The sequence below is a fragment of the Sinohyriopsis cumingii genome, chromosome 2, assembly GCF_028554795.1.
Source record: "Sinohyriopsis cumingii isolate HCF-2022 chromosome 2, ASM2855479v2, whole genome shotgun sequence".
Classification (NCBI taxonomy): Eukaryota; Metazoa; Mollusca; class Bivalvia; order Unionida; family Unionidae; genus Sinohyriopsis; species Sinohyriopsis cumingii.
This window is the reverse complement of record NC_142962.1, coordinates 162,206,638-162,227,965: the sequence shown is the minus strand read 5'-3', so window position 1 is coordinate 162,227,965 and position 21,328 is coordinate 162,206,638. Positions and strand designations below refer to the sequence as shown.

Sequence of the window (21,328 nt, the reverse complement as noted above, 5' to 3'; positions counted from 1 at the left end):
TAAATTTGTGTCTTAATGCCTGCCTCAGATAAGTTTATTCTCAGAATACTAAATTTGTGTCTTAATGCCTACCTCAGAAAAGTTTCTAAGATCATTAAGACTATTTGGTGACTTAATTGGTTTCAGTGGACAAGCTCACGACAGACCAGAGAGCATTGGGATTTCTTGTTATGGAGGCACTGGCTCTTCTTCTTAGCTCCAGCAACCAGAATGCAGGTAATAGTGGCTTATTGTACTGACTTGGATAAATAAATATCTTAAGGAAACAGGTACAGTGGCTTAAGTATTCGTTCATGCTGATAGAATTGAACAATGAATTCTTTTGCAGCTGAGGAGGTAAAGTGCAACCTGATTAATTTAAAATTTGTCTTTTTAATCGTTCGTTCTAAAACAGAAACATGCCCAGATATGATTTCTTGATGCTACAAATGTGGGATATTCTGTGTACAGTAAAACCTGACTTGAGCAACCTCAGCTATGAGCAACCACCTGTCATTTATGCATGGATTGAGTTTATTATATAAACACACTGTCATGAGTGATCAGCTGCTGAATGGGATCAGCAACCATGATGTTTGTCCAAATATGCATTTTGACACTATTATAAATGACTGAATTACAAAAACAGAGATAAACACCACAGTACTTTTTTAATTCTTTGTAAGTATGACTGCTTTGTTTAAAAAAAAAAGGCTTGCTAGGGCCTACCAATTTTTGAAATGATATAGGTCATGTATATAGGTAAATTATTGTAGATTGTAAACCAGACTAAAATACATACAGATTGTACTGGCACTATGAATGACCATATTAAGAGAAAAGAGACAAACACTACTGACCTTTATTTAATCTTTTGAAACCTCGACCATTTGATAAGTAAAGAATGCTCTCATCAAAGAGACAAAAAAGAAGAGAGGTAGAAGTCTGGCTACTGGTTTGCAAATTTGGCAGGTCAGGCATTTAGTGTTATTTGTTTTAGACTGTAAATCAGGCTCAGATACTTGTCACAAACTGCCTTTGTAGTGCCAGAGTCAAGACAGTGGTCGCATACATTGTTTACCTTTGGAGTTAATCTTTATTACATGGGGATGGGTCTTTGTCTATTATACTATCAAGCAAAAATTGTTTCTCAGATTTGATTGATATTGTTAAAGGGTTGTGTTTGTTGCATTGTTTCAATTGATTGCATCTGAAACACCAAGCCTTTGTGTTCAGGTTGGTGTGGCTGGTTAAACCCTTTGTTTGTAGATTTAGTCTCTATATGTCATCTGTGAATGAAGACACTGACTTTTGTCTCAGGACAAATAATTCTGTTTCTGGATATTTATTATGCTTTTTTATGTCATTCATTGATAATATATAGTGTATATGCATAAGTATTATTTCCCTAAAGCCTGGTGAAAACCATTGTTGCTGTCATTATTACAACTGAGCACTGATAGTATTAACACTTAGCACCTTGATATCAAACCCCCTTTAAAAATAGAAAAATTCTAACACTGGAGGAAAGAATTAATGTAATTGAAAGAAATGAAAAAGAGGTTTCCACTAGCAGAATGTTGGCAAAACAAATTCAGGACGTTATAAAGGACAAGGAGTAAATTAGGAAATGATTTCATATGATAAGACAAATAATTAATCATGTTTGATGATGATGTATCTTAATTGTTATATAATTTTGTTTTCAGATTAAGGCGTGCAATATTTTATTAAGAACTATGAAAAAAGAATAACGATTTTGGGTATTTTCCTCCATAAATAGTGCTGAACTTTGACATTGGAAACTGGTCTTTTTGTACAAGTCTGTTGTGAGAGACCACTTGTCTTGAAAGAATTTTATTTGTTGGCAGAAGTTGCAGTATCTCAAGACAGGTTTTACTGGATTAGGATTGAAGTCCATTAATTCTAATCTTTTGGTTGTTATTATTGTTACATGTTTGTCATCCATTGGTTAAACTTAATATATTTGGTATAGAGCTTTCTAAATAAAAAACGCAAAATCCTTTTTTGTGTATCAATTAATATATCAAACAGTTAAATTAACGAAATTTTGATGAAGTTGTTTATCAAAATGATACTCTGACAGTTGCCATAGCTAAGCTATGTTTTTAAAAACCCTTTCGACAGTGGTGTTTCGTGAATGCGGTGGTGCAAGATGCTCACACAATATGATTGTGTACCTGGAATGTCGTCAGTCTGCCCTCAACATTGTACAGCAGCTGATACTAACACCTGGTGGAGACGATGACATGGGGACGCTACTTGGCCTCATGCACACAGCAGATGTTACTGCATTGGAACTTAAAACTCATATTCTCAAGGTAAGATTGTATGCTCTTTACAGTTGTGTCCCTGGAACTTAAAACTCATATTAACAAGGTAATAGTTGCTGTGTCCATGTGTAGCAGGGTCACGTAATATATCATTCTATATAATATTCTCCCTTAATTAGGTAGGATCAGATGTTGTATCATGTTATATAATATTCATTTGTACTTGCAGTAAAGTAACCAGTTGCAATTATTGTTATTCTTCTTCTTGTTTACCTTCTTTAGTCAGTTAGGCAACATTGAGCCAGGATTAGATGACTGTTCAAGTTGTTTTGAATGTGTCATGCCTGCTGTCAATGATTGGGCTGGCTAATGTGATGATTCTATGCTGGCTTCAAGTTGGTGTTGGTAGATCAGGATGGTGGTACTAATGGCTGCCTCGATACCTGCTCAGCATTAAGAGTTTAGTGTTAGGACTGGTCGGCCTGATGTGAGGATAATGTGACTGGGTGGGACATCATGCTACATGTCTGCGGCATGATTCCCCAGTGCTAGTCACCACTATAAACTTCCACACTGCAGACATCGTAACAATATAACTGAAAAATTGTTAAAACTAAGTGAAAAATCCAAATCTCTCTCATACACACACACACACACACTTTAGGAGGATGGTCCTGATGGTTGATTTCTAGTTCTCCTTCAAATATGTTCCCTGATTACAGCAACGTTAGAAATATAAGTCCTACTACCTTCTGAATCCAGCCCTCCCAAAGACAAAAAATTTGTCTTTCTATTTGTAATATGTAGGCAGAGGGCAATAACTCTTGCCCATTACTACTCTTGTTGCCTACAGGTGGCACTTGTTCAGAACTTTAACTGTGAATTGGACTTGTATTTCAGTTGTATTTTGTATCATATTCATCTATCCATTGAGGATTACATTATTTTCAGACTTGTTACATCTTGTTTTACAGGTGATACACTTTAAAATTTAAATTTTGACCATATTTATGTGAATTTTCTTCACCTACATTGTAATAGGAAAAAAATGTGTTTGTAGTTCATTTTTGCACACACTTTTTCACACACCCCTAGCAAATCGGGTGGCTCTGACATGGTTAACATTGTTAACTGTTATTATTTTTTTTCTTCTTTATTTCTTAGTCATTTCTGAACATAACCATGACAATGAAGTGTATGAAATGCAAAGAATTCAAGGCCAGCATGGATTCATATGATCCATGCATCACATGTACAGAGTGTAGATCAGCAAATTCAAATCATATAATCCATGCATCACCTGTACAGAGTGTAGATTGGCAAATCCAAATCGTATGATCCATGCATCACCTGTACAGAGTGTAGATCGGCAAATCCAAGTCATATAATCCATGCATCACCTGTACAGAGTGTAGATCGGCAAATCCAAATCATATAATCCATGCATCGCCAGTACAGAATGTAGATCGCCAAATCCAAGTCATATAATCCGTGCATCGCCTGTACAGAGTGTAGGTCGGCAAAACCAAATCACATAATCCATGCATCATATAATCCATGCATCGCCTGTACAGAATGTAGATCGGCAAATCCAAGTCATATGATCCATGTATCACCTGTACAAAGTGTAGATTGGCAAATCCAAGTCATATAATCCATGCATCACCTGTACAGAATGTAGATCGGCAAATCCAAATCATATGATCCATGTATCACCTGTACAGAGTGTAGATTGGCAAATACATGCAGCTAATTGGTCAGATACTACATGGTCAACCATACTAAGGAAAAACTATGAACAAGGAAAGACGGGGAAGATAAAAGTATATAAGAGTAATGAGGTATTGAGTATCCCCAATCATAGTGGGTGTCTCATATTGTTAATGTTGTTAACTATTAGTATTGTTATGTGTTTTCTTTCTTTATTCCATTGTTGTTTCAGAACATAACAATGATGCTGAAGTGTATGTTTGGTACAACAGGTGATGACAAAGTTGATTTGTTCTGGCCAACTTTTCCAGTCATTCTGTCTTCTTATGTCCTAGCCAAGAATTTCAACACTATGGGGGAAGAATTTCCATCTAATTCTAGGCAGCCTTGCAGCAAAACAATTCAACCCTTCAGTTGTAAAAAGAATTGCAAGAGCTAGAAGGCTCTCCTGTTTAAAAGTCTATGAAGGGAAGAGGCTTCTTTTTAATGACTGGTGCAAATTTACAACATTATCCCTTTTTGTGCCTCTGTCCCACATGTAGCTGACTTTGTTCTTTGTCTGTTCGATGAGAAAAAGTTGGCTCCGATTATTATTTAGAGCTATGATTCTATGATTTTGGACATCATCATGGCAGGGAGGGTCTTGGTAATAACAAAGATCTCTTTGAGTTAAACTTTGACCCACATAAGCCTAAATCACTTATTTTGTTTCCTATTTGTAATCTTTCCTGCATTCTGACTTGGCTGAATTAAAACAATTTTGAGCCTTTAACCAGGACCTCGCTGAAGCTCCTTTCACATACAACCTGTTTCCTCACAGTGTTAGCTTCAGCATGCAGTCAGTAAATTACATGCCATCTTTGTTGACCCTACCTACCATCAGTTTTGATCATATGGCTTGGTGGTCCTTATTACACAACCTGCTTTCATAGCCAAGAACAAATTGAGCGGCAGAGAGGGCGAATCCCACAAACTATTTCGCTTAACAGAGCCTTCTATCGAGAACATTTTAGATAGAGTGATTCTTTTCACAAAATAAACCCTCCATTCAGAAAACATGACAAAATAGGCTTTCTCTGCTGACTTGAAGGGTTATCTCATGAAAATATCTACCTTTACAACTATTTCTGTTAATACAATGGTCTATCTTGCGAAAACACTCTGTGGTGTTCAGCCCTCTCTGCTGCTCTGTGTTACATAAATCACGTCTGCCATGTGAGAATATCTTGGCAGGGCTTGCCTGTCGTCGCCATTTCTGCTGCTTTCTAGTTAAAAATTGTATCTAACCCAACTTAGGATATAAATTAAAAATTACTTATACCAAATAATGGTACACTCAGAATCTTACACAGCCAGGTTGTCTAGGGAGCGAGCAGAAGCACTTAAAAAATATATACCGGTGAAGGAAAAGTTTAAAAAGGATGTGCAATTACCACAACAAGCACAGGTTGAGTATGCAACTGAAGCAAAAGAATTATTTAAGCCTGTTACTGCAATCACTGAAAAAGTTTTAACTGCTATTGGAGGACCAGAAGAAGGAAAAAGTCTTATTCAAGTATTGCAAGAAGAATCCGCGCTGCAACCTGCTAGATGAAAAATAATTGATCTCAAATCGAGATTTACCCCCGAGGGTATAAAGCGAATTGAGGAATTTTCCTTCATAGATGCCCATAGTAGTTATGATTTTGGTAGGTTTGCTGCCGAAAATTTTCCGCGATGAGATCAATATTTAAAACCTGAGTATGTTAAAAGTGCAAAAAAAGAAACTTGGTGTGTTTGGTTGTATAAAATAGCTACAAACGACTACACCATAGACAGAACAGATGTTGGTTATCCATTTTTTGCTAATGGAATAAGTGACTACAATAAAGAACAACAAGAACAGCAAAAAATAATGTGTCAACAGCAACTGGCGGAAAAACAAGAACAGCAAAAACAGCAAAAAATAATGCGTCAACAGCAACTGGTGGAAATACGAGAACAGCAAAAAATAATACGAGAGCAAAAACAACAAGAAAAAAAATTAGTACAAGCACAAAAACAACAGGCAAAACGACGTCAACCTTCCCCTGTGCGACAGCCTGAAATAGACCTTTCACTTCCTGCGCTGTTGCAACATGCAGAGAAAAAAAACCGAGGAAGACCCAAGAAACCATCACAGTGGATAACAGTTCCACATGCAGATGTGCCCGATCCATCTCCGTCGCCAACATCTGATGTTTCGGGAGTAGCTTTTGCTAATCCTGAACTGGATGAATCTATTAACCAATTATTTGAAGAGATGAGTAAAAAATATCCGCCACCACCCACTGGCAGTGGTTATGGAATTCCTTGCCCTGATAATATTTTCATTGATGTGTCTCGGCTAGAAGTTCTCATCGGAGGACGACGTGCCGGAAACAACTCACCGGAAATAATTAATGAGGCCTCTGATATTTGCCGGAGATTATTTCAAGGTGGCATCATGGATGCTCATGTGTAGCAAGAACTCGTCGATGAGCTCGTTGATAGTGACTAGGATTACCACGATTAGACACATGACAATAGCATAACATGGTCATATATAACAGACACACACCTGTGCAGGTCAGAGCAGTAAACTCACGATTACCAATCTATAGAGCAACTTACGGAGATGGACTTGGTGATACAGCTCAGCGATTATTTGCAGGATTGGCACCAAATTTGGGTCCTCTTGCAAAACAATTATCTATGAAAGCCATTAATACCATTGGTGAAAAAGCTCCTGGTGCAATTGTTGGTGCTGCTGGCAAGGCACTCTCGGCAATCAAAGAAAGACTAGCGCGACTGATGAGACGCAAACCGGTGAAATTACCAACCACTGAAACCATGCCCGCGGATGTTAGTAAAATAATAAATCAAGCCGCAAATCAAAAACTAATGGCGATGGAATCCGACATGCAAAAGAATATTACAGTAAATTTAATAGCGGGATCATCCATTTGAAATCACACGCAGTAGTATAAAATGTTCAAACTGATATCCGATACAGCATTCAATATAGATGAGCCGGTCAAGCAAGACATCAGTTTTATTCCTACGATGCACGAGATCCAAATCAGTGAGGGCATATTGAACTTCAAGTTCACGATACAAGCAGATATTTCTTGCCATCTGAGGCGTTTATTGAAGTAGAAGGCAATCTTGTAAGGGCGGATAATAACAACTACGGTGTCAAGGACCGAGTTGGGTTTGTCAACAACGGGATCATGGCATTGTTTAGCAGCGCCGCATACATGATTGATGGAAAAAATATCGAAATAATTCAGAACGATCTCTATGTTGCCACAACAATAATTGGTTTAGCGAGATATTCTGACGACTTTACAAGATCATCCGGTCCATCGATGATGTTTGCCAAGGATATCACAGATAACGCCGATCATATTCAGTATATTAAGTTGCGAACACCTCAAAATACTGCAACTAATCCACAACCAGCTGATTTCGAACATGAAGCTAGACCAGGTGGTGATTTTGATGTTATAAAAGGTGCTAGCATGACTTACAACTTAGGATTTGCAACACGCCGAGCAATGTTGTCAGGAGATAATAAAAGTTTTTCATGCGCGATTCCACTAAATCACATTTTTGGATTTTGCAGAGATTTCAGAAAAGTCATCTTCGGAGCTAAACACACAGTTATGCTTCATAGAAAAGCCGATGACAGTGATGCGATTTGGCGAACAGCTGGTCATGCTGGTAAAGTAACCATAACGAAACTTTCACTGTGGATGCTAGTGCTATCTCCATCAGTAACAGAAGAACCCCGACTGCTCTCTTTTATGAATCAAGGCGGTAAGTCATTGCTATCGTGGCTTACGGTAACTACAGACGCCATCCAAAGTCAAGTCAGAGATGTGTTTACTTGGCATATAGCATCACAACAGGGAGTTTCTGTGCCACGACATATCTTTATTGCGCTGCAAGATATGCGTCGGATTGGTAATCAGGAACGGTCTCATATGATATTTGACAAACTCGACGTTCTGAGGTTTCGTTGAGAATAAACAGTCAACAAGAACCATCCGAAGATATATCACTGAGTTATACAAATAATAATGTGGCATGTGCATATCATCGCTGGTTGACATTCCTGGCGCGTAACCTAAATATAGATACTGGCACACAAATATCACAGTTTGACTTTACAAACTTGTACCCGATTTATTACTTTTCACTGGAGCATCTTGACTTGTCCAAGCAGTCTGTTGTTGATATTCACTTCCGAGCTCGTGTTGGCGAGTTACCAGAAATCGCAGCTGGTCCTCCAGTTGTTCATGGTCCCTACAGAGCAGTCGCGGTCATACTCTCCGACAAAGCAATGTTGCTTGAAGGTATTAGTGGTCGAATGAGAATCGTTGATGCACCAGTGGAAAACATGTAGACAATTAGATCAATCACGTTTATTATAAAATGTCATACAGTCACGTTAATGTCACTCTGACTCCTCGTCAGGCTAAGAAATTACAATCGAAAAACACGAGCACATGTGGGACAAAAATAACACTAAAACATGATCATCTAATAGGCGGTCCAATCAAACTCTCATTAACTAAAACCCAACTTAATCATTTCAATAAAGCAAAGCAGGCGAAAACTGGAACTGAACTTGATTTCTCTCCAGCCGCGGTCAAAGATATGTTTAAAACCGGTGGTATATTTCCACTTCTCGTAGCAATACCAGCATTGATAGCTGCTGCTGCCCCAGCTGTTGCTAAGGCCACCACGTTAGGAGCTGTTGGAACCACTGCTGGAATGGCACTAAAGAAAGCCACAGGGAAAGGATACAAAAAAAAGGGACTATCCGCTCGCGGATCAGGGCTCAGACTTCCAGGAACTCCGGCATCATGGTACCCAAAATGGTTTTAAAAACACAAAGTGTTTTCAATGCTAGCATTTTCACACTGATGTCAAATTTTGATTTGCTCGATGCTGTTAAGCAATTACACATAAAAAATTTCAGAGGCGTCTTTATGTGAGATCAATTACCACAACAACCGAATAATCCAGAAACCGGAATTATTAATCTTGATAACAGTGATGGTCCAGGAACTCACTGGGTTGCTTACGCGATCGATCCACGTGGAATTATCTATTTCGATTCGTATGGGTTAGCACCGCCAGTTGAATTTCTCCGATATACAAAAAACATCCCCCTGACAAAGTCCAAAATAGAAATAACTGTTCATGAACCAACGCTTTCATCCGCGATCGAAATAAACACTCCAGACTACGCCGTGGATATCTATAATAGTTCAATCAGAACAGTGTTAGGATGGCCTGAAGTCGCTCCACCTGCACAACCAATACCACCAGCACCTAAAAAGTCTGACTATGTCACTGACGCGCAGTCATATCATGAAATTACCATGCCATATAAATTAAATTTGGATAATTTAAAAAATACATCGGGAGGTACTAGTTGGTTTGAATTTCACAACAAGGACAGTATGAGGTGGTATTTTGCCTGTGAACTAGAAGGAGGAGAAAATGTAGTTGCGGCTATTCTCGGTGGTGATCTTAATTATAATTTTAAAATCATTAATCAAGAACATAAAACACAACTAACGCAGCTACGGCAGCTCTTCCAAGAACATCTTTTTGATTTACAAAGTTCACGCAGCAAAATTATTACACTGATTGAAATATTAAATCAGCTTGCCACCGACATGGAATATATTAATCAGCAAATCGTTCAAGCAATAATTTTTCATCACACTGATACCGACGACCAACTCTTTAAACGAAATTTCCTAGCTGCATATTCACTGACAGAAGTGACGCTGCCGAATTTTAAATTTCCTGGGTATAATGTTCCGAGATGAAAAAATCAGTCACCGACCTCATCAATAAGTCCTTCGACGACATACTTGCACAACACAGAAAAACACTACTGGAGCCAACTGTCCTCAGACGCAACAATAGCCCAACCGGGCAAGGCTGGCATGTATCCCCGGGCATCGTAAACATAACTGAAGTGGTCGCGGTCAATCTTGTGTGTGATGTCATTGATGGCAGTTACAGCACGGACACGACAGTATCAAATCAAGCCCAGCAAGGATTTATTCTTTATTCATTTACTCCGAAAGAACCACCTGGATTCTGATTGTGCAGGAGCCGATCAATCCGGTCTATCTACGATGTCGTAATCCGTGGCTGACCAAAATAAATTTTGCGCTGACAGACCAGTGTGGGAATCCTATTGATTTATGGAATGAAACACTACATATTAGTCTCCTAGTGAAATCCTAAGGATTTCCAAGTCTTAAAGACTTTTAATCCTAAAAACAGTAAAAATATTTTATTTTATATATATTTTGTACACATCGACCAATTTCTCAATTTGGAAAGGTAATTTACTAGTAAAAATCACAGTTTCTAGCTTATCATATTATAGGTTATCAAACTCAGGAGCGGAAACACGACCCCCATGTGAGCCCCTAACTTGTCAAATAACAGTCTAGAGAGCCCAGAGGGTGTGTTTCCGAGCGACGATACATTCCCCATGTGAACCCTAGCTTACCTGAATGATACGCTAGCAAGGTTCATATAGGGACAACACAACATATAGTATTTACACTATTTACAAACTTAATTCTAACTTATCCTAGGACGGCACAGTACATATAGAAGCATATTTACAGCATTGTATTTACACTATTTACAATCCCATATATAGCTTAATTCTAATTTATCCTAGGATGGTACAGACATATAGTATTTTACAGTAGTAGCTAAGGACGGTACAACATATAGCATTTATAGTAGTAACTAAGGACAGCACAGACATATAGTACTTACAGTACTTATCCTAACAGAGTCATTTTCTGCATTCAACAGCGGATATACCATCCCCCCAAAATCAACCTCTGAATGACGCAAAAAGCATCTGCCATGAGCGGATATGACGAGATGGTATTGATTACTGTTGAACTTCGAAGACTCCGTCTTCTAATAAGATCGTATCGTATATAAACCGACTGATACTTGAAAGTTCAAAAATAGCTCACTCAATGGGCGTGACTTGTTTAAAATGTTTTATTTGTTTTTTTTCTTAAATATAATCACAGGAAAAATACAGATGAACCATAACCCCGAACAAGTGTAATAAAATAAAATTTTATCTGTGGAAAAAAAAAATACACCTGCGGGTGTTGATAAAGTCACTTTGACGAAGTCACTTTGATAAAATCACTTTGACGAAGTCCCTTTGACTTTGTCAGAGGGGAAGCAATTGGAGATTGTGTTACCTGTACATGGAGGACCTATTACCCGTCTGTGGTATATATCGTTAACTGAACTAAATTTAAATTCTAAGCCGAATTTAAATTCTGGACCGGATTTTAACATAGAATTTGAAAAATACCTGTGAACGCAGAAGTGTTATAGACTGGCTATAAATAATAATTGTATACTACTAAGTCGCGCTGGATAAATTTACCTACAATGACATCTCAAGGAGTATTGCACAAAGGGAGGAAACTAATTGCATGAGATATGCTTAATGGAGTTATCTCTGTTTGGAAATCCGAGGATTTTGGTGATAATGATAAACAATTTTCTGCTTATTATATTTTTTTGACAGAGCAGATTTATATATTTTTTCTGCGACGTTTCGTACTGATGCCACACAAATATCAAAATACTTGCCAGCTGAGTTCATAGATGGAAATATTATTTCTTCATTCGTATCTAAATTTATTGATACAACTCTCTTGGCGCTCTTTTCACTACGGCCAGTATTACCAGCCCTACAATTTTGGCTTTGTGTCACAATTCTCAGAGTGGATAAAAAATTATCGGTTTTTACACCATTGATGTGATCAATCACAAGACCGTCTTTGATCTTTCCAAAGAAACACTCGAACACGACCCTGTGATTAAGATACTTCTTTTTCCCAACAGCAAATCTAAGATAACCAGATTTTTCAACAACACCAACTGGTTTTTTCAATCTGCAATTTCTGACTATTCCATCACGATTCGCTTCATAATTTTTAATGGTTGGATGTCGGACAAATTCTTGGCTCATTTATATAATAATATATTTGTCTAATTTATAATTTGTCTGAAAACTTATTCAAATAATCACGCTCGGATTTCAGCGCAACGTGGTTATTTTTTTTTGTTGTAATATCGCTTGAGTTCATGTTATCGTTTTCCTCCGCAATTTGCACATAACTGTGTTTTATCCCTGACCCCAACACCACATCACATGCATGGTATTGGCCCTAAACTCCCCCTTCGGACTCTTTGGGAATGTCGCCCGCAGAATTCACCTCTGCAGGACTTATTACAAGGAGTTGATGATTTTGTACCAAGCCACTTGCATTTATTCATTCTATATATAATATTTCTTATTTAAATATTTGTCTCAAATATAATATGGAGGAGTTTGAAAGATTATCTACCATTGGCACCAGGAGATTTGATCTTGACAGATTAACCCCTGACTCGCGATGACGTTCCCTGACTGATCTGTTTGATATTATCAGGAATGCCAAAAAAGAATTCCGCAATGACGGCGCATTTCACGTGTGGTCGTCATTTAAAATTATCCGCGACGACTCTGTCAATGTTGACTCTGTCATCGATGCTAAAATGAATGATGCACGAGCGAAAACAATTATTGATTCCCTCTTTGATAATTGGAAATATTTTTTCAGAATAAAATTTATTGTGCAAGGAGATTCCGATATGTGGATTATCCGTGATAAAATTGACCCTGTCCTTGCTAGCGGAAAGACCATTTTGTTAAGTAGAGATTCCAAACCAGGAATGCTGACCGGGATTGATAAACCATATTACGCTCGAGCATATCTTGTGACCGTGGTCATTTATGGAATTTATCCGATAAAAAAACCAAAAATTGATAAACTCACCCCGATGAGGACGACTTCGTCGACGCTGAATTGTGTAGCCGAGCGAGTAATGGAACATTTTAAAAATGTGATGCGGGGAAACGGTCTGACTGCATTAAGACAGTCCAAAATAACAGCGTGGGCTGAGCGAGTCAAACACACAGGAGCATCATTAAACGATGTCGCCGAGCTAGAAAAAGCATTAAGATTTCCCGTAACCGTAACAACGATAACAGAGGAAGTGTCATACAAATCGAAATATAATCGATACGGAGCTCCAATAAATATCATTGATCATAACGCTCATGCTTGGACTAATGCAGTTACGATATTTCCGCGGGATCATGTTGTGAAATATTATCGCGGGAATATATTTGATTTTATTAAACAGATAAGCAAAAACGACCCTGTGTTGATATGGTTGTTTAAAAGTTCCGAAGATGGCGAGTATGATCAATTTGTAAAACCCAACGGTGAATTATATAGGATGGAGTCTCTGCAACAACAAATGAAAAAACTCGCAGAGAAATATGCGAAAATTGAAGAAAACACTGAGCAGTTATTAACTAATTGTTTTACAATTCCGAGTGTTGTCGCCCACATCGCAAGAGAAAGAAATTCGTGGAGACCAACCCGAAGTGAGTTTCTCTCAGATATACAATTAGGTTGTGTCGAGTATGGACATGGCGGGCTGTGGAATACCCGGTATGACTGCTGCGAGATGATTTCCTTGGATATGACTGCGTGCTACCCGGGAAGCTTTCTCGGGATGGGCGAGTGCCGCGAATACTTTAAGCGATTTGGACATCCCACGAACTCGATTTGCTATAAACGGTCATTTACCCGACTTTAACTTGACAGGATTTGCTCGTGTGACTTTGTTTAAATTTGCTGAAAAACTTCATCTGTGCTGTTATGTTTGGTTTGGCAGACACTTTAGTGAAAAGCGCTGGGCGCCAATAGTGTTATTGCGATATATGCTTGACAGCCAAATACTGGTATCGTTGACGGTCAGTGAAGCAATCATATCATATCGACTGCAGACTTCAGTTTGGTTACCAACACTGGAGTGTATCAGTCTCGATGAGGTTATTGGCGAGTATGCACGAGAGAGTCCAAATACTCCCATGGATGTCATTGTCGGTGAGGCTCCTAAAGTTCTCGAGATCAAACTCAGCAATAGTGAAAAAACAGCAAAAGATCTCGGACGAAGAATAATTGGTAAATTTACTCAAGGTGGTGCATATGACCCTAAACTACATCACTCGCGGCTGATTATCGATGATGCTGAACTAGATTTTATAATTGCTGACACCGTTGCGAGAAATATATTTTGTAATCGGGAGGACGCTCTCTTGTCCAACAGGGAAAAGTTGGGGACAATTGTAAGTTATATCAACGGAGAATCGCCTCAGTACACACATTTAAGATCTTCGATGCTGGCTTATGTTTCTATAAATTTGCTATCAATGATAAATCGATTTCCTGACACTGCAGTTAGAGTTGCAACGGATTCATTTTATATCAGTAAAAGATATTCAGAATCACTGACTTGTTTTACAAGCACTGATAAATCATGGAGTTCGTGGAGAATAAAAGCGGAGATGTTACATGGATATTGTGAATCCGCTGATGTTACGATTAAGGATGATTATTGCAAATCAGAATTATCAGAAATGTCTTCTGCGCCATCTGTGTATGATCCAATCACTAGACACAAAACCGTTTATTTGAACGGACTGGGCGGGTCTGATAAGACAACTCGAGCGATTGAATTATTTCATGGAAAATCAAAGATTTTCGATTCAGATATGATTGTGCTAACACCTACACACAGACTCGCCAGGGAGATGAAACAACGAGGAGTCAATTCTTGCACTTATCACGGCTTTTTCAAATACAGCGGTGGTGTATGGACTTCAGATCGAATGGGAACAAAATATATTCCCGGGAAAATAATTTGGGATGAGATATGTATGGTACCGTTAGATACATTAAAATTGTTCCTGGATTGGCTGCTAACAGCGAATAATGCAGTGATAATGTGCGGCGATCACGGTCAGCCACCGCCTTTTGTCGGCGTATCTCCACATGATTGGTTAAAAGATTTTGTTGATTATTATGAAGAAGTGTCTGATGATCATAGAGCACTTGATGCAACGTTGAAGGAATTTAAAACATTAATCAGATTACAATGAAATAAAATTCAATGTGAAATCATGCGCGAAATGATTCCTGAAACTTCAATGAACGACTTTTGGAAAACATGGAAACCAGATGATTTGATAGTGGCAAGTAGAAAGATAGTTAGAGACACACTTTAACAACAGCTATTTCAATTACAACGGGAGAAATTTCCAATGTTGCCAACGCCGTTATGTTATAGACCAGCTGATACGTGGTTACAGAATATAGATGTTGATATTTCTGGGAAAACAGAGAAACAGAATTTGGTATTGAATGATATTGTGCTAGTTGATATTTATGCTGTCAGAGATGCTCTAAAAATGAATAAATCCCCGTGGATGCTAGGATACGCAATAATTCATTCATCTCAAGGACTGACTATCAGTGATACAACTGTATGGATCATTGATGATCGAATCGAATGGTCAAACTTAGTTTACTTAGCTGTGTCCAGAGTCAGAAGAATATCTCAACTGCGAAGAATTGTCTTGGAAGAGTTAATAACTGATAGCGATGAAAACAACAGCGACATAATAAAAAGAAAATTAGCCGGTTACAAACAGAGTGACAAAAAAAATAATCGCGATTTCGACCTCGACACTGATTTTATCATCACGCTGAAACAACAGCAGAATAATCACTGTGCAAGCTGTAATTGTATAATGCTATGGCAGTATTCGAGTAATAATTCAAGACAATTTACCGTAGATAGAAAAGATAACAGTCGCGGGCATACACGTGATATTGTGATGCTGACCTGCCTTGAGTGTAATCGACGTCGGGGTGCTGGTGCTAGTTAAGTGATCGGGGTGGTAATTGTGTGTCCTTGGGAATTACTTGTAATTGTTCACGTGTGAATCCACGTTGAGGAGCAGTCGAATCCAGCCTGTAGATTGTTGGTCTACCAGTGGATCTTGTTATGTTAGATATCTTATGTGTAGTAACACTCCAAATAGGATCAGTCGCTCTTCGTTTACCACCTTCATGTTCACCTGGTTCATATAAATATCTCACAGTGACATTACCTAATATTGGTTGTGCTGAAGAATCACGTACGGGTATATGTTTTTTTGTGATCGTGATGGCAGGTTTCATGGTGGTAGTTCAAGTAATTTCATTATTTAGTGCGGCTATCACACTTGGTAATCTTGCAACCCATTCACGCGATCTTTTATCTTGAATGAATTCCTTCGCGTATTGATATCCAAATAACTGCTCAGCAAGAGTTCGATTAAATCGCTCAACAATTGCCTGATCATGATGAATTTCAGTATGCCCTCGTCTGATGGTAACGTTATGTTGCTTCATCAGCGATGATACTGCACCTTGAAATTCTTTGCCAGGATCAACTTATAATAAATTTGGCCATTGCAGACCACTTTGTGGTCCACCACCTCATTGATAAATTCGTTCAAACGCAGAAGCAACCTCAGATGCTGTTTTAGTCGCTAACGGTTCCGCATCTTTGTATCTACTTGCAACATCAACTACAGTTAACGCGTACTCGTATGTTCGGCGATGAAGGGTATCATGTGGCAGAAACAATATATCGGCTTGATGAACTTCATTTGGCACACTAACATTAAAATGTGCAAAGTGAATTTGTTTAGGACGCGGTAGATAAATTTGCCATATTGCCTGTCGGGATAACCAATTTTTAGCAGTAACTCGCGTAACTTTTGCTGCTTCAGCGAGTTTACTAATTGCTGCGCTACCGCTCCAATATCCTTTTGGGGAATATTGAATTGACACCATTATATACCAGCACCTAGCACTAATTTACCTTTCATTGCAGATTTTATTAACCAACTAGCTAACTTTTCTTTGAAAGATTTATCAGTGATGGCATTTAACGTGTGAATTAATTTCACATCCGCGAGATGGCGCTGTTGCAAATCCTTACTTCGGTAAGCTATATCATGCGCATAACACGCCTTATCAATAGCGTTTATCAGATACTCACCTGGATTGGGCTGATCTAAGGCATCAAGTCTGATATCAAGTCAGTTTCCAGGACCACAGTAATTATATCCTGGAAGATGTTTTTCTCCTGGGTATTTTCCCCATGGAGCTCCTGGTAACTTTGTTAACTTGGCTGCAATATCACCTCCTTTTTTTTTTTACCTGACGGAATAAATTTGAACTTTTTTGTACTGCATCGTTCACACTTGCCTGTAAGCGCTTGTCGATTATTTTTTGTTGTAGTGGTTGTTATGTCCGCAGTTGGGGTACGTGCTCTACATTTCACACAATATAAATCCATATTATTTTATAATATATCTAATGGAGATCACTGACTTTTCTGCTACAAAAGGACAAGAGCCAATCAAACATAACTCGGTGATATCAAATTCAATTCGAATGATAATTATAGGCCCATCTGGGAGTGGCAAGACGCAGTTGTTGTTAAATTTAATAATGAAGTGGATGAAGTGGGATAAATTGTATTTGGTAGCTCCATCTGTGGACAATCAGCGATGCTACAGCGTGTTAAAAGATTTTAATCAAAGTGTAAAGTCGCTAAACGATGGTGATGATGTTATTGAATTTATTACTAGTATTGATGAATCAACAAGTATCGATGATATTGATGGGAGAATTAACAATTTAGTCGTGTACGATGATGTGATGTTGGACAAACAGTCAAATCCTGCCAGGATATTTTCATGCGGCAGACATAAAAACATGGATGTGATTTATGTAACTCAACGATATACACAAATCCTGAAAGTGAACTGTAACATTCTTGCGTTGTTCAACGGCGTTGACACACACACGTTACGAAATATACATCAGACTTGGTGCAGCGGTGATATGGATATAAATAAGTTTAAACATTTCTTTAGTCGTGCTCAGGCAAAACCACATGGATTTGTAACAATAAATTTACATGACCCCAGGACAAGATATCGAGTTGGGTTAGATACAATTTTTAACTAGAGAGCAGCAGAAACGGCGATGACAGACAAACCCTGCCAGGATATTTTCCAGGGGTAACACAGACGTGATTTATGTAACACAGAGCAGCAGAGAGGGCTGAACACCACAGAGTGTTTTCGCAAGATAGAACATTGTATTAACAGAAATAGTTGTATAGGTAGATATTTTCATGAGATAACCCTTCAAGCCAGCATAGAAACCCTATTTTGTCATGTTTTCTGAATGGAGGGTTTATTTTGTGAAAAGAATCACTCTATCTAAAATGTTCTCAATAGAAGGCTCTGTTAAGCGAAATAGTTTGTGGGATTTGCCTTCTCTGCTGCTAATTGCTATCAGTGGGCAGTCAAAAAGTCATCATATGTCCACTCTTCTGTATTTACATATCCCAATAGGCTTTCAAACAGGATCTGGTAATTGTTCTTAGACTTTATCTGCAGTGTACTGATTCATGGGACTTGACTATGCCTCTTTCATCCAGTTAAACCTGGTAAAGAGTGTAACAAGATAACCAGGCTGGGGTTGGATTATAGCGAGGAACACTTTTGATGGTGAAAAAAATAGAATGTTTATTGATGAATGATTCAGTGAAAAAGACTGATTTGTGTCCCCACAAAATCCAAATATTGAAAATGTAACAAAATATGCACGAACCAGATAATATTGTGATTTAAATGAAATGGATATTGATTTGCAAGAAAAAACTTCTATAGTAAAAAGTTACAATGATTAATGATTCAGAGTGATTCCACACAAACAGTAGAAAAACTGATAATACGTTAACATTGACAATTTCCACACAAAAATGATATAGTTCACGCAAATAATGAAATATGATTAGTTTTCACTCAAATAGTGAAATATGACATTTATCTTGTTGAGTCGAACACAAATCTGATAAGTCTTCTCAGCCCCAACACTCTGTCGAATGGTTGAGGAGCCACCATGATTGGTCTGCCCCTCCTGGTCTGCCGAAAGATCTGTAGAATCTCTTCTCTGTAGACCCATTGGTCCAGAAGCCCTGGTTCTTCACCACGTGATGACCTTTTTCTTCTTCCGGGCCACTGTCATCCACCAACAGCAGCACACAACCCAAATTAGCACCATGCCTAAATAACACCTACAGTATAGTGCATATATTGAGATACAGCGTAACTGTCACTTTGTCCCTCCATCACACCTTCAGCACTACACTCAGCATTCGCCAGTCACCATTCAATCAATCACCAATCAGTCATCGGTGATCAGTCAGTCAGCTCTCAGTCTGACTCCGTGTACTACAAATGACATGGTCATGTATAACAGCACGTAATGACGCTATGTACTGCAAACTAGAGTTGATCATTTTATACAAATTTTATTATTGGGACTGCTGTGCAAGGTGATAATCAGGTTCAGAAGTGAACCTTTATCTGACAAGAATCTTAAAGTACTTAGCACAATACCTTCTCTTCCTTAATAAATACAACATTGCAAATATAATCATTCTGTTAACTTATATACAGGTAAACTAGAAAACAGACTATAACATTGCATAATACAACACAAGTCTGAATTACCTAAAATACAAGATAAATGTGATCTTAAAACAATTATATCCTATAATACAAATAGGAAAATAATATTTAACTCGCATACCTCTACAGATAGAGATTGCACATCATTACGGTAAACTGGTCACTGACAAGACTCCTTGTGATGTTTCACTCTACAACGAGGTAGTTTATACACAGGCCATGTAACCATACACTCAATGTGTGCTCTGGGTATATCAGTTTTTTCATTGTAAGCACTTTGCTTGTGCAGCATGGGATGAACCAAACTCACCACTTTGAAATAATAAATGATATACATAAACCACCCTCGGGTAAATGCTGTACACAAAATATGAAACCCAAGTACATGTATTTAATCCAAATAATAAATAAACGATGAATATATACAGTTCCATGACAGAGAGGGCATAATCCCTTAAGCTGACATGGGTAACATGTACGGTGTACTCTGAGTCATTTCATAAAGTTCATAAGAATTAAGAGCAATCTCCACAAGCTTTGCTTTTGACTGTAATGTTTCTATCAAACATATTGTCATGGCAGTCGCTTTGTATGCTTGCACAGACAGCCTTCTTGAGTTTTGATCATCAAAACTCCACAATAAACACACTCTGGATCTGGTAGGCCCAGGCTCAGTCAGACAAGTGGCTACCAGACCCAAGTGACATCAGCACAGCCTATGTATGAACACCCTGTGCAGCTTTTTCTTCGATTCACATGGAACGTTTATGTAGTAAAAAGATCTAATTATTTCTTCTCTCTAGATGTAATCCAGTGGTGCTGCTCCCATTTAGGAGAGTAGGTTAACCTTCGAATAGGAATTTGGAATTCTCCTCTCAGAGGTTACCTGGGTTTAGGCTTGAGTCTCCACATTCCCTCTGCCTATTGCCTATTCTCCTAATGTTAATGTATTCAGGGAACATATTCAAAGGAGAAAGCAAATGTGTCCTAGAATAATCACATTACTTTAGTACCCTCCCAATTTTATCTGTTTAAAAGATGTTCTGCTCAGCTTTAAACTAGTGCCATCTGTGGTTGGCAAGAGGATGTAATGGGCAAGAGTTATTCCCTTAATATATTATAGACAGAAAGACAAAATTTTGTCTTTGAGATGACTGGATTCAGGAGGTAGTCGGGCTTATATAACTGATGTTAATGTGATCAGGTAAGTATATTCAGGGCAACAGTGGAATTTAAAGCTCTTGTTCTCATGGGTTAGGGCTTATTGGGTAACTCTTATCAAAACTCCTGTGAGATTGTAGATTCTATAACCTGAATGTAAACCTGTAGTTCTTATCCAGTCTTCTTGCACATCCATCACAGTCATGATTTCCAAATTTCAGCTTGCATTAGATGAATATTTGGGTTGGCGTGTTGTCAGTCATCAGTCATTTGTCTTCCATTGTCAGTCATCTACGTATGTCCATCCTTGAACACAGTTTTGTTACCACTACTCTTCATAAACTACTTGGACCATATCCACAAAACTTAACACATACATTTATCCCAATGTCTGGTTTGTCCTAAATGAAAATGGTTGAGCTCAGATATCCAATTTGCCTACCACAGCATCCATCTTGAAAATCATGTTTTTTTGCTAAACCTCTTGAATAGATGGTTAGATGTATATGAACATGGGATTTTCAGTATAATATTTCTTTTGATGTCATGTTGGTCCTAAATTTAGTGGTGCTGATCTGACATCCAATATTTCACTACAGCAGCCATCTTGAATGGAAAATCATATGAGCATGGGGTTTAGTTTGTTTTAAATGAATAT

General features: G+C 38.2%; 1 protein-coding gene across 3 annotated transcripts in view; it reads left to right on the top strand.

Annotated features, from left to right (window-relative positions):
* Positions 1–21,328, top strand: part of LOC149806226 (WD repeat and FYVE domain-containing protein 3-like) — a 413,256-nt gene that overhangs the window by 110,503 nt on the left and 281,425 nt on the right. For all 3 annotated transcript variants that reach the window (XM_089951178.1, XM_089951177.1, XM_089951179.1), the window contains 2 exons: positions 127–216; positions 2,128–2,321. In XM_089951178.1, coding sequence (XP_089807304.1) covers positions 127–216; positions 2,128–2,321 — 284 coding nt within the window. The remainder of the gene's footprint in view (positions 1–126; positions 217–2,127; positions 2,322–21,328) is intronic.